Raw genomic sequence first — 14,120 nt, 5'->3', positions numbered from 1 at the left:
ACAGTCTGTACTGGCTTGGCCCTTTGGCATGTGTCGCACCTAGTGATGTAATCCGCGACTTCGCCCCTCATCCTGGGCCACCAAAAGTGTCTGGCCACCAATTCTGCCGTCGTGTCCGGCCCTAGGTGCGTCGTGTAACTGTTGCAGTACTTTCGCGCGGAGGTCGTCTCCCGGTACGTAGAGAGCCCCTTTACGGAGGAGTAATCCATCGCGTATCTGGAACTCATCGTCCTTCGACGTGCCGCTTCGCACCTCCTCCATCTTGGAGCGCGTGAAGGAATCTGTCTGCAGAGCGCGATGAACCGCTTCCAGGTCCACGTTGGCCGAAGCGCATGCCCACGCTTTAGGTGCGAAAATGTGCTTGGCCGCCACCGGTGCCGCTTCCTCGAGGTACTGCGGTTTTCTGGATAGCGCATCAGCCATGACGTTGCTGTCTCCCGGGATGTATTCTATCTGGAAGTCGAAATCCGCAAAGAACTCCGCCCAGCGGATGTGTCTCTGGTTCAGGAACTCTGCCGTGCGCCAGTACTCCAGGTTCTTATGGTCTGTGCGAACCTGGACCGTGTGTTTGGCCCCGATGAGGAAGTGCCGCCACGCCTTGAAAGCTGCATGGATGGCTAGCAACTCCCTGTCCCAGATGGTGTAGTTCTGCTCCGACTTGCTGAGTTTCCTGGAGTAGAAAGCGCACGGCCTCCAGTCCCCTTGCGGGTCTCGCTGCAGCAGGACCGCCCCCACGGCTCTGTCTGAGGCATCCGTGTCAACCCTCATGGGCGTGCTGGGGTTCACGTGTAGCAGCTGCTCTTCGGACGCGAAGAGACGCTTAAGTGTCTGAAAGGACCGCTCCGCCTGCTCCGTCCAGATGAACTTCTTCTTCTTGGAGCTGAAGGTGTCCGTGATGGCCGCCGTCTGCATGGCGAATCCCTTGATAAACTTGCGGTAAAAGTTGGCAAAGCCGACGAACTTCTGGACCTCCTTCCGATTGCGCGGGCTCTTCCAGTCCAACACAGCGCGGACCTTGGCGCTGTCCATGGCAAGTCCCTTGTCGGATAGCTTGTAGCCCAGGAAATCCACCTCCGTCATGTCGAACTGGCACTTCTCCAGTTTGGCGTAAAGTCTGTGCTCCCGTAGTCTCTGCAGAACGTCCTTGACGTCTCTCTCGTGAGCCTCCTGTGATTCCGAGAAGATCAGGATGTCGTCCAGGAAGCAGACGCACTTCTTGTAGAGGAGTCCCGCTAAGACGTGGTGCATGAAGGCTTGGAAACAGTGGGAGCCATTTTGTAAACCAAACGGCATAACTCTATATTCATAGGTGCCTAGGGGCGTAAACATGGCCGTCTTCCACTCGTCGCCCTCCCGCATGCGTATAAGATTGTACGCCCCTCGTAGATCCAACTTGGTGAAGATGCGTCCCTTCCTCACCGCCGCGAGCAGGTCGTCGATTTTGGGCATGGGGAATGCCGTGGGCTTGGTTTTCGAATTTAAAATTCTGTAATCAACTACAAGCCTCTTTTGGGGCGTGTCTTTTTTCTTCACGAAGAACACAGGACTGCCCCCCACTGCTTTGGATTCTCGGATGAATCCCCGCTTCAAGTTGTGATCTATGAACTCCCTGAGTTCATGCAGTTCATCCTCAGACATGGAATACAGTTTCCCTGTCGGCAGCGTCGCCCCCGGCAGGAGGCCAATCTTGCAGTCGTATGGTCTGTGGGGAGGCAGCTTGTCCGCTTCCTTCTCGCAGAAGACCTCCAAAAACTCTTTGTACTTTTCGGGCACCGCTTGCAACATGCCTAAGTGTAGCTGTGGTCCATCCTCGTGCCCCTCCTCTTCCTGGTTAGCGAGGATGCAGTGTTCTGCGCAGTAGGAGGAGCAGAAGGTCAATTGACGCTGGTACCAAGCTAATGCCGGGCTGTGCCTGTCCAGCCAACTCATGCCCAATACTATGGGCGTGTCCGACAGGTGGGTGACGTTGAAGCTGATGACTTCGCGGTGATTTCCAATGTGCATCACCATTGCCGGTGTTTGCTGTACCACTTGTCCTCCCAATAGCTCCCTGCCATCGACCGTGACCACTTTCAGGGGCATCGTGGCTGGTAGGAGCGCTACGTTATGTTGCTTGAGAAAAGTCTGCATTACTACCAGAGTCAATGGTAATAGGGACTTCCATGGTGAGCCCATTGAGAAGCTGGAGAGATGCGGTGAGCTGCACCACTGGTTTGGGTGGGAGGGGGTCTGTGGGCTGTAAGATCCCTGGGGACTGCTTCACTGACTCGTCTGGCTGGGCCCCAGTGCCTCCGCTTCCAGCCAGACTCCGTCGTTTCCCTGCAGTGGTTCTCCCTGCTGAACTGCTTCTTTTACTGTTGCTGAGGCTGCAGTGTGCTTGTGGATCCTCTGGGGACACTCTTTCGCCATGTGCTGAGCACTGTCGCAGATGTAACACTTCCTGTTCCCTCTAGGAACCTTCGTCTTGACTGCTCCTGGTGTTTGGGCTCTGGTTGCTGTCTGAGCCCTGGCACCACCTATCTCCATCGGCTCTTCTCCTCCTCCCAGTGGAGGTGTGGACTGGGCGCGCGCTGTTTCCCTGGGAAACAAGGGAGGTGATCTAGCTGGCGTGCGTCCCCAACGTCCTTCCTCCTTGCTCCAAGGACGTTCTTCAGACGCACCCCAATCACCAGCGCTCTCTGGACGACTTCCTTAGTGCTCTGGGGTCTCTCCCCCCTCGCAATTTCGTCTTTCACAGCCCCATTCAGCCCCTCCCAGAACAGGTCCCGGACGGCAGCTGAGTCTTTTTCCCATCCCAGCGCGTTGACCAATGCAAAAAAGCGGGAGTGATATTGTCGTACAGTGGCTTTCCCCTGTTTCAGTCCATGTATCTCCCTTCTGGCCACATCTACATCTACCGCTGATAAAAAACAAGCGTCCATCGCCTTAATAAAGGCATCCGCATTTCGGAGGGCTGGGTCATTATCGCGCCACAGATTGCGCAGCCACGCTTTGGCTTCCCCATGGAGATGAGTCAGTATGAAGCCCACTTTCTCCTTCTCATCTCTAAAGTCCTTCTGCAGCAATTTGAGCGCGAAAACTACGTCTGCTCTGAAGTTAGGATACTGCTGCAGGCTCCCATCGAAATGAGACACAAGGCTGCCTCCCCTCCTTCCTAGACCAATCCCCTCTGTTTGGTCAACATTTCCAACCTGGTTTGCATATCCCAGCAGGCAGCGGCTGCTTCATCCTCTCTCTTTCTGGATGCTGCTATTTCCATGTTAAGCCTTGTGACTGCTTCTTGCAAGGCTGCCATTCTTTCATCGGTACTCATCCTTTCCGATCTTCGTGAGCTCGCAAAGCACCAAGCTTCGTCCCTCGCTGCGTCCACTCACGCTGCGAAGGTTTTTTTTTTTTTTTTTTAAATAATTTTTATTAATTTTCATAAACAAAAAACACACAAAGAAAAACATTCACAAACAACACATGACTTCCCCATACCTCCCCTTCACTGCACCCTTGTTTCCAATTTTTTAGCAATCCTTCATTCCATTTCTATATTTAACTTCCCTCAGGTTCTCTTAACTTAAACATTTACAGCTATAATTCTCTGTTTCTTACCCCTTGACATTTTATCAGTCTGAAATTTTACAGCAGTTCTTAAGATATATTTTAAATTTTTTCCAGTCCTCTTCCACTGTCTCTCTCCTCTGATCACGGATTCTGCCGGTCATCTCTGCCAGTCCCATAAATTCAGTCACCTTCGTCTGCCATTCTTCCAGAGTAGGTAATTCTTGCATCTTCCAATACTTTGCCAAGAGAATTCTTGCTGCTGTAGTTGCATACATGAAAAAAGTCCTATCTTTCTTTGGTACCAATTGGCCGACCATACCCAAGAGAAAAGCCTCCGGTTTCTTTGCAAATGTCCACTTAAGGATTTTCTTAATTTCATTATAGATCATTTCCCAGTAGGCCTTAATCTTTGGGCAGGTCCACCAAAGGTGGTAGAAAGTTCCTTCACATTCGTAACATTTCCAGCATTTGTTATTGGGCAAATGATATATCTTTGCAAGCTTGACTGGGGTCATGTACCACCTATAGATCATTTTCATTATGTTTTCTTTCAAGGCACTACATGCCGTAAATTTAAGGCCTGTGGTCCATAACTGTTCCCAGTCAGCAAACATAATATCATGACCTAAGTCTTGTGCCCATTTGATCATAGCTGATTTAACCGTTTCATCCTGTGTGTTCCATTTCAGCAACAAGTTATACATTTTAGACAAATTCTTAGTATTGGTCTCTAACAGTTCTGTTTCCAATTTTGACCTCTCCTTCTGAAATCCTAGTTTCCTGTCCTGCTTAAAAGTCTCATTTATCTGATAATAGTGTAACCAGTCTCGAACTTTGGATTTTAGTTTCTCAAAGCTCTGTAATTTAACTTTTTCACCGTCATATTCTATAATTTCACAATATTTTGGCCAATTAGAATCCATGTTAAGTTTTTTCACCGCTCTAGCTTCCATTGGTGACAACCATCTGGGTGTTTTACTTTCCAACAAATCCTTATATCAATTCCAAACATTATACAAAGCTTTCCTGACAATATGATTTTTAAAGCCTTTATAAACCTTTGCCTTGTCATACCATAGATATGCATGCCAGCCAAAATTATTATCATACCCTTCCAAGTCTAAAATGTCTGTATCTTCAAGAAGTAGCCATTGCTTCAACCAGCAGAAAGCTGCCGCTTCGTAGTAAAGTCTTAAGTCCGGCAGAGCAAAACCCCCCCTATCTTTTGCATCAGTTAAAATCTTAAATTTTATTCTGGGCTTTTTGCCCTGCCAGACAAATTTGGATATATCTTTCTGCCACTTCTTGAAACAGTCCATCCTATCTAGAACTTGCAATGTCTGAAACAAAAACAACAATCTCGGCAATACATTCATCTTGATAACAGCAATTCGGCCTAACAAGGATAGTCTCAACCTAGACCATATGTCAAGATCTTTCTTAACTTCCGACCAACATTTCTCATAATTATCTTTAAATAAAATAAAAAAATTCCTTCCAGTAGCACCTTAAAGACCAACACTGGAAGGAATTTTTTTATTTTGTTTTGACCATGGCAGACCAACACGGCTACCTATCTGTATCTTTAAATAGATTCACATTCTTAGATGTTAAATTCACCCCCAGGTATTTCACTTTTTTTGTTATTTCCAAACCAGTTTCCCTTTGAAAACTATCTTTTTCCCCCGTCGTTAGATTTTTTTCCAGTACCTTTGTCTTCTGTTTATTTAATTTAAAACCTGCCACTTGACCAAATATTTCAATTAGTTCTAAAACTCTTTTTGTACTGGCTTCTGGCTGTTGCAAAGTCAAAACTAGGTCATCTGCAAATGCTCTTAACTTATAATGTTTAGCTCCGAGGTGTATTCCTTCAACCAGCTGGTCCCTTCTAATCATATTCAACAACACCTCCAGGACCGATATAAACAATAGAGGGGATATTGGGCATCCCTGTCGTGTCCCTTTTTCTATTGGGATCTCGTCCATAACCACACCATTCACAATTAATTTAGCTTTTTGCTCAGAGTATATTGCACCTATACCGTTTTCAAAATTTTGGCCTACCCCCATCCCCTGGAGATTCCTCTTCATAAAGCTCCAAGAAATATTGTCAAAGGCTTTCTCCGCGTCCACAAAAATCAAAACTGCTTTTCTATTTATATCAGTCTCCAATAGTTCCAAAATATCTATAATGTTCCTTACATTGTCTGACATATGTCTCCCTGGGAGAAAGCCTGTTTGGTCCTTGTGAATCTCCTCTAACAACACTTTTTAAAATCTTTTTGCTAAAATGTCTGCAAAAATTTTGTAATCCACGTTTAAGAGTGATATAGGGCGGTAGTTCTTAACTTGATGTTTCTCAGTTTCTGTCTTCGGTATAAGTGAGATAAATGCTTCTTTCCACGATTCGGGAGCCTTTTTCCCCTCCAGAATTTGGTTGCAAACTTCTTTCAATGGTTGTATTAGCCATTCCTTCATTGCTTTGTAGTATCTCGCCGTCAGCCCGTCTGGTCCTGGTGATTTTCCCAATTGCATATTCTGGATGGCACCCTCTATTTCCTGGTTCGTAATTTTCTCATTTAAAATCCTTTTATTTTTTTCCGAAATCTTTGACAGTCCATGTTTTTTAATAAATTCTTCTATCTCTTGTTCATTTTTTGGCCCTTGTGCATACAGTTTCTTGAAAAAACTTTGAAAACAATTACTAATTTCATTTGGTTTATTGATAGATTTTCCATCTACCTCGAGAAATGTCACAGTATTCAACTTTTGTCTCTTTTTCAGTTGCCATGACAGCAGTTTCCCACATTTATCTGCTGATTCAAAAGTCTTTTGCCTCATTTGTTTTATTTTCCATTCTATTTCTTGGTTCATCAGTTCCATGTATTGGGTCTGGTGATACTTTATTTCTCTTAAAATCTCCTGAGATTTAGGTTTTGATCTCAGTTTCTTCTCTCCTTCTTTCATTTGTTTCCAAATTTTTTCTTTCTTCTCATTCTGTTGTTTCCTCTTTATCGAATTCTGCTGGATTAGAAAACCACGCATCACGGCCTTGCTTGCATCCCATATTATTCTTCTTTCCACATCTGTTCTTAGGTTTATTTCGAAGTAGTCTTTCAATGTCTTTTGGGCCTTTTTATAAATTGCTTCATCTCTAAAAAGGGTGTCATTCATTCTCCATCTGAAGGTTCCGGCTGTTGTCAATTTCATTTCCATCTTTACTGCATTATGGTCAGAGCAAGTTTTTGGGCAGATTTCTGTTTTTTTAACCCTTGGTGCCAGATTGCTAGAAATCCATATTTGGTCAATCCTGGTCCATGTCATTTTTGCTTCAGAGAAAAAGGTCCCCTCTCTTTCCAGAGGGTTCCTTGTTCTCCAAATGTCAATCAAGTCCATTGTGTCAGTCAGTTCGAAGAAAGTCTTTGGTAGTCTCCCATCCTTAGAAATTACTTGTCTTTGAGCTTTATCCATATTTGTGGAGACAACTCCATTCATATCACCCATCATTATAATTTTATAGTCCATAAAGTCCATTAAGGTCTCATGCAACTTCTTGAAGAACTCAGCCTTCCCCTCATTAGGTGCATAGATTCCTACAATCAGAATTTTTTCTCCTTGAGTTTGAATTTCCACTGCCAGAAATCTTCCTTGTTCATCCTTAAAGATCATTTTTGGTTCCAATTTTTCCTTGACATAGATCACCACTCCTCTTTTCTTAACTTTATCTGAGGAAATAAATTCCAGTCCTAATCTCTTATTTGTCAGAAGTTTTCTGTGTATCCTGGCAATATGAGTTTCTTGCAAGCATATTATGTCTAAATATTCTTTCTTTAGTATATGAAACACTTGGGCCCTTTTTCGGGGATGGTTAAGACCATTGCAGTTCCAACTCAGAAGTTGCAGAGACATTTTTGTTACTGGGTATCTTTTCCACCGACTGCTCCAAGTTCTTGTTCCTGATCGGTCGGTGCTGGAGTCAATCCAAATGATAAGTTTGCAATATCCGGTATTTCCCTCTCACTCACAGTTCCTTTCTGAAAGTCCTCAAAATTTCTCTCCAAAAAGTGTTCTTTATCTTGAATTGTTTTTATTTTGATTTTCTTCCCTTTAAAGTTTTATGGAGACAGAGCTTACTGTCAGAGCTGCCCCTAGGTCCCAGCTCACAGAGGACCAACGCCAGGCTGTCGTTATGTACAAAAGTCTTTATTGAAGTTCAGTTTCCATTTCAAAGCCGTAGCGCGTAGCTCTACGTCTTAAACCCTAGACCGGCGAAGCTCTGTCTGAGTCTCCTCCCCTTCCACACCAGTTTAAGACTCTAGCCTTGCTCCACCTCTTCCTTAGCTCCTTCCTCCTCTGGGCCCTCCTGCCCGCTGGGGTTTCACCTTTTCTGGACTCTTCTGACGCTGACTCTTCTGATTCTTGCCCCTCCCTCCGGCGGGCTTTAGGACCTGGTTCCCTATCCGGGCTACCTGCTGTGCCACTCGCCTGTACATTTGAACTTGGCGCGCGCGCCCAGCCGGCAACCTTCCTCTTGACCGTTCCCTCGCTCTCCGGTGGAGGCGTGGTCAACCCTAACTCCTCTTCTCTCCCTCCTGGAGGAGACGCTGTCCCTGATACCTGGGATTCTCCCCCCCCACTGCGCTCTGGTGGGGAAGCTGGTCCTGATCTCCAGCCGCTGCTCTGGGAGTCCCCGCTGGCCCCTTGCTTCTGGCGCGTCCCCCCTGGGACCCCCCTTGCCCTGGCCATCGGCGCCTCCCTCTGGGAATCTTCTGATTCGCTGGAGAGGCTCATGGAATCTCTCGGGCTACTGTCATCTTCTCCTACGCTGCCCTCGGATTGCTCCCCCTCGCTCTCCATCTCCTCCCTTCCCTGTGCTCCTGCTCTTGAGTCCCTGACAGCAGGTCTCGGTCCTTTTTCCTTTGATTTACAGCCCACATACCAATGGTGGGCAGGACTGGAGCCAAAAGTGAGCAGGGCTACACTCTCTTTCTATCTTCCTTATATCAAGAACCTCAGATATGCGGATGACACAACCTTGATGGCAGAAAGTGAGGAGGAATTAAAGAACCTTTTAATGAGGGTGAAAGAGGAGAGCGCAAAATATGGTCTGAAGCTCAACATCAAAAAAACGAAGATCATGGCCACTGGGCCCATCACCTCCTGGCAAATAGAAGGGGAAGAAATGGAGGCAGTGAGAGATTTTACTTTCTTGGGCTCCATGATCTCTGCAGATGGTGACAGCAGTCACGAAATTAAAAGACGCCTGCTCCTTGGGAGAAAGGCGATGGCAAACCTAGACAGCATCTTAAAAAGCAGAGACATCACCTTGCCAACAAAGGCCTGTATAGTTAAAGCCATGGTTTTCCCAGTATGGAAGTGAGAGCTGGACCATAAAGAAGGCTGATCGCTGAAGAATTGATGCTTTTGAATTATGGTGCTGGAGGAGACTCTTGAGAGATTATGGTGCTGGAGGAGACTCTTGGACTGCAAGAAGATCAAACGCATCCATTCTTAAGGAAATTAGCCCTGAGTGCTCACTGGAAGGACAGATCGTGAAGCTGAGGCTCCAATACTTTGGCCACCTCATGAGAAGAGAAGACTCCCTGGAAAAGACCCTGATGTTGGGAAAGATGGAGGGCACAAGGAGAAGGGGACGACAGAGGACGAAATGGTTGGACAGTGTTCTTGAAGCTACAAACATGAGTCTGACCAAACTGCGGGAGGCAGTGGAAGACAGGAGTGCCTAGCGTGCTCTGGTCCAGGGGGTCACGAAGAGTCAGACACGACTGAACGACTAAACAACAACATCTTCCTTATTCATTCCCCTACTCTCTCTCTCTCTCCACCAACAAACTTGCAGTTTACACTGGGGGAATCCACTCCAATAACAGTCTCCTCCCATGCAAATTGCAGCTACAGAGGATCCAGTCCAGACTGGGATCTTGGCATGGGGGTAGTGGGGTTTTAATCTTGCTGAAGTCTTAATCCAGATCACTCTCCCACACCTGCAATTTACACAGGGGGGGTTGGGGGGGCTCCCATGTAGTAATTCCAGATGAGAGACTGGGAAAGAGTGGCTTGCCTGAGGCCATATAGTGAGTTAATGGCAGAAGTGACATTTAAACTAGAGTCCTCCTGGCTGACATCTCCTTTTCTGAGCTACCATACTACCCTGTGGTCATGTGGCTGGAGCACCATTTAAATATTGCAGCCATGCGGGCAGGACCTAATTTCATTGGGTCATTTAGACATTGCGCAAGCCACATGGAGGATTCTTACAAAAACAAAAAACAATTTTAATGGTCTGAGGCAGCCTAACCAAACTGGTGCCCTCCAAATATTCTGAAAGGGTTGATGGAAGTCATAGGAGGGCATCAGGTTGGTGAAGGCTAGTAGAGAAACATCTCAAATGCTCCCTTTAGGGTCATTCTTCTTCAGGTGTACAATTCAAGATGCAGGGAAAGGTTCTTTCACCCAGTCTTTCCCAGTATGAACTGCAAGAGGGCTTTGACAACTCCATCCCCATTATCTGCAGCTCTCTTCCAGCATACAACTACAGACTTCTCTCTCTCTCTCTCTCTCTCTCTCTCTCACACACACACACACACACACACACACACACGCGCGCACACACACACACACACACACACACACAGAGAGAGAGACAGAGAGAGACAGAGTCTCCTTCAGACTTCTAGCCTGGATCTCCACTGCTGACTCCCAGCCAGTGTCAATACTGAGTGGATATGAATAAGGGAAGCAAAAGATGAAGGCTATAGACCCCACGTCTGAGAATCATGGAAAAGTGGGTGCAGTCAATGTTGCAGGCCTTTCATCCCCTCCTCCATTTCAAAAATTAGTTATTGGCCAAGGATTTAACAGCTCAAACAACTCTTATTCACAGTTTCTCATCAGAGAAAAATCTGGTCAACATTTTTGTCATACAGACTAGTTTTCCTGTAATACTTTGGTTCCACAACTTCTTAAAATTTCCATTGTCTGATTTTTTTTTCCAAGAAAAAAAAAATCCCATCTTTGTGATGTTTCCTGATGAAAGAAAGATTATCTGACCTTTACGCATTATTTATTTCTCTGAAAGCAAGCAGTTGGATACCCCTATTGATCGGCAACTTGGAAATGAGAAACTCTGGTGTCCACTTAGTTTTCCTTTTAATGGGCACCATTATCCTTAATAAAAATAACTCCATCTCCCCCACTGAAATTTCTTTATACAGTGGTACCTCTGGTTATGAACATAATTCGTTCCAGAGGTCCATTCTTAACCCAAAACCATTCTTAACCTGAGGCGTGTTTCACTAATGGGGCGCTGCGCTGCTGCCACTCAACTTCCACTCGCAAAGTTCACTACCAGGAGACATACTTCTGGGTTAGCGGAGGTCGTTACCTGAAGCGTTCATAAGGAGGACGGTACGTAACTCATACCCCCGCCACATACTCCAATGAACTTTTGCACATTTCCTCTTCATTTGAAAAAAATATGTAACGGTATGTCCTCTCTGAAATGAACTGTTGAAATTAATCCAAATTTGATTTGTTACTTTGAAACTAGCGTCAGTATATTTCATGTCAACTGCATTTCAATTTGTTTTGAAGGTGGATGTAATGAAGAATGCGTACAGTCAGGGTCTGGAGAGTGAACATGATGAGGAAAATGGGGGTGACGGTATTTCGCCAAAAGATGTTGGACATAATATCTATATATTAGCTCATCAGGTATTGCATTGCGTTGCCCTGTGAATGCTTTAATTCTGTACCTGTCTACTGAAAAGTAAATCCCACTGAGTTCAGTGTGGCTTAGTACCGGGTGAGTAGGGAAGGGATTGAAGTTAGTTAATACCTTACCATTGAAAATTGTTACAAAAAATATTTCTCTGTGTGTCTGTGAAATTTTGGGCTGTTGCAGTGCATTCCCAAGCAGTGTGCCAGTACTTCCCACACCCATGCAGCAAACCACATTGGAGGCACCCTGGGAAATGAGAAAGAATCAAAGGGCAGAGACCTACTAGGTGGCAAAGGAAGCAGGGACCTCCTTCCACTGCTGCCCACCACCAGATAAGGGAGGGGAGAATCCTATCTCCATTGGAGTAGCAGCAGCGTTCAGCAGGAGTCCTGGGATTTGGATCCATTGCACTCCTGAGACGTGGTATTTTCTGACTTCATAGGAAAATAGCTTGGTTAGCTGTGTCCTGTATACCAATCAAGCTTTGCCTATCTCTCCTGAAAAAGCAGACCTGTCAGCTGGAAAAATGCATTTGATAGGAAGCCTGTATGCATATCATCCTTGGCCACACGGCTGTGGCCAAGGTGGGGAGGGGAGGTGGGGGAGGGGGCAGGGGAAGCTTGGGTGCAGCAATATGCAACACTGCAGCTCCACTGGTGCAACAGCATTCTGCGTGCACAATGGAAATTCCTCTTCCTCTCCTGTCCCCTCTAGTCTTCCATTGCCCCTCAAAATCACCTCCAGACACTTGGGGGACGTGCAGGGGGAGGAGATGAAAAAGAAGTCCCATTGCATCAGTGGCACTATGTCTGCAGAGTAGTGGATGCAACCCACAGGCTGTGATTTCATTAGTTGAGTTTTCTCAACTTATCGTCCCACAGAAGATCATCCCATATAACCAAATAATGATAATGCAATCCCTGAGATGATTACTGTATGTCAGCATTTCCTGAGTGTTAGTTGAGCAACACTGCTGACTCAGATTGCCTAACACTGATAACTAGAAGTGGCACTCTATACACCAGAGCTTTCCAAACCTTTCATGTTGGTGACACACTTTTTAGACATGCATCATTTTACGACACAATAATTCAGTTTTACTAGCAAACTGGTAGGCTACTAGCCTGTGCTTGTCTTGATGAGTTACAAATTCTACAAGCTTGCCATAGTTCATATGGTTTAGCTTGGCCTTTGAGTCCCAGCAGGAGAATATCCTGGATATTAATTGGCCTCAGGAAAGCTTTGCAATCTCTGCAGTGATTACAAGAAGCCGCAGAAACTAGATTCATGTTCCTCTATTTGTTATCTCAGCCTTGTTACGAGAGTTTATTTTGGGGGCACTCAGACCAGTGGCGTAGCGTGGGTTGTCAGCACCAGGGGCAAGGCAAATAGTTTGCGCCCCCTAACCCGTGGATTTTAGCACTCGAGGCACCCCCCCCCGCACGCCTGGCACCCCCCCCTCCACAGTGGGCGGCGACCCAGCGGCTCGGATCGGATTCGCACAGCCAGCACTGCAGTGAGAGAGAGTGAGTGAGCCAGGTAGGGGCAGAGAGCTGTGAGTGCGAGTGCCCCCCCAAGATGTTGTGCCCGGTGCGGCCGGTCCCCCCTGCACCCCCACGCTACGCCACTGACTCAGACTCTCAGTTTCTGTTGCTGTATAAAAGGCAGTAGCCAGTTCTGCATTTTGCCACATCCTTTCCTGCTCCTACTTGTGGTTGATCTTACCAAAAGCATTATTGTAAGTTGCTGACCCTCCATGCTTAGAAAGATATAAACAGTGCTTTTTTCTAGGGGATGCAGGGGTATGCATACCCCTAAACATTTTGTGAATCTGAGTTTGGCCTCGCTGAGGGGCAGTATTTCAATATGAGAAGGAAAATGAGAATACCCCTAAACAATTTTTTAAGAAAAAAAGCACTGGATATAAATATGTTGCAATGTAATGTGGGAGATAGGATAGCACCACATGCTCCTAGATGAGACATCGGCAAGACACACATGTTTACTCTCCCATACGCAAGCTATTGTTTCTTATCAGTATTTTCCTGTGTTGCATCTTCTTGCTTGCCGTTTTTGTGTTACTGTTTTCCTCTCTTTTTCATCCTACTTCCACCTGCCATTTAAGGTCACTGTTTCCATAGATCACAAATGATTAGCTTAATTCCCTCCTAAAACTGCTGCTTCCATCAAGAGCAATGCCTCATCCCCTGTACTAATGGTTAGAGCCCATGATGAGATGCAAATTCTAAGTAATAGGGCTGAACCATTTATGAGAGTTTAGCATATGCAACATTATTTCCACAACCCATGGTAAAATACTGGCAAAAGTGGCAGAAATGGTGGGAAATGCAACCTGTTTGTTGCATACAGCATCGCTAGATGCTTCCTATGACCTCCAGTAAAAAGGAAGAGATAATTTGCATGAGATGAGCAATGTTTACTAACTACTAGGTAAATGTTTGTTGTCGTAACTGGGGAGATGCATGTGGCTTGTGCATTGCAGGTGGGGGAGGCTTGGGAGAGGGAACAATGTGCCTTGTGTGTCCTGTGCATGGAGGCACATTGCACCCTCCATAAGATGAGGATTGGTTGGTAGTCTAGTCATCCTATCAGAAGATTTTGCGCCCCCCCCCCGGCATTGTTTTCTCCAGATTCAGGTCCTCCCTTTTCCTATATGAGAGAATGGCAGATACTCACTAGGATGGATGAACCTCAAAGGGGCAGGGGTGCCAAACCTACCTGCTGTTCTTGGTCTCTCCAGTGCTTTGTTTTGTCTATTGTTAACTGTGCCTCAAACTTCAGGAGAACAAAAAGGAAGGAGCAAGTG

General features: G+C 46.1%; 1 protein-coding gene across 7 annotated transcripts in view; it reads left to right on the top strand.

Moving 5' to 3' along the window:
• ITPR2 (inositol 1,4,5-trisphosphate receptor type 2) overlaps window positions 1-14,120 on the top strand; it is a 355,772-nt gene that overhangs the window by 276,176 nt on the left and 65,476 nt on the right. For 6 of the 7 annotated variants that reach the window (XM_081879042.1, XM_081879045.1, XM_081879043.1 and 3 more), the window contains one exon: window positions 11,167-11,286. The exons of the other annotated variant lie outside the window; for it this stretch is intronic. In XM_081879042.1, coding sequence (XP_081735168.1) covers window positions 11,167-11,286 — 120 coding nt within the window. The remainder of the gene's footprint in view (window positions 1-11,166; window positions 11,287-14,120) is intronic. 7 annotated transcript variants of the gene reach the window in all.

Source organism: Podarcis erhardii, assembly GCF_964252035.2.
Source record: "Podarcis erhardii genome assembly, chromosome: 10".
In the NCBI taxonomy this organism is placed as follows: Eukaryota; Metazoa; Chordata; class Lepidosauria; order Squamata; family Lacertidae; genus Podarcis; species Podarcis erhardii.
Note: the sequence above shows the minus strand (reverse complement) of the source record. Positions and strands in the feature narration are given on the sequence as shown.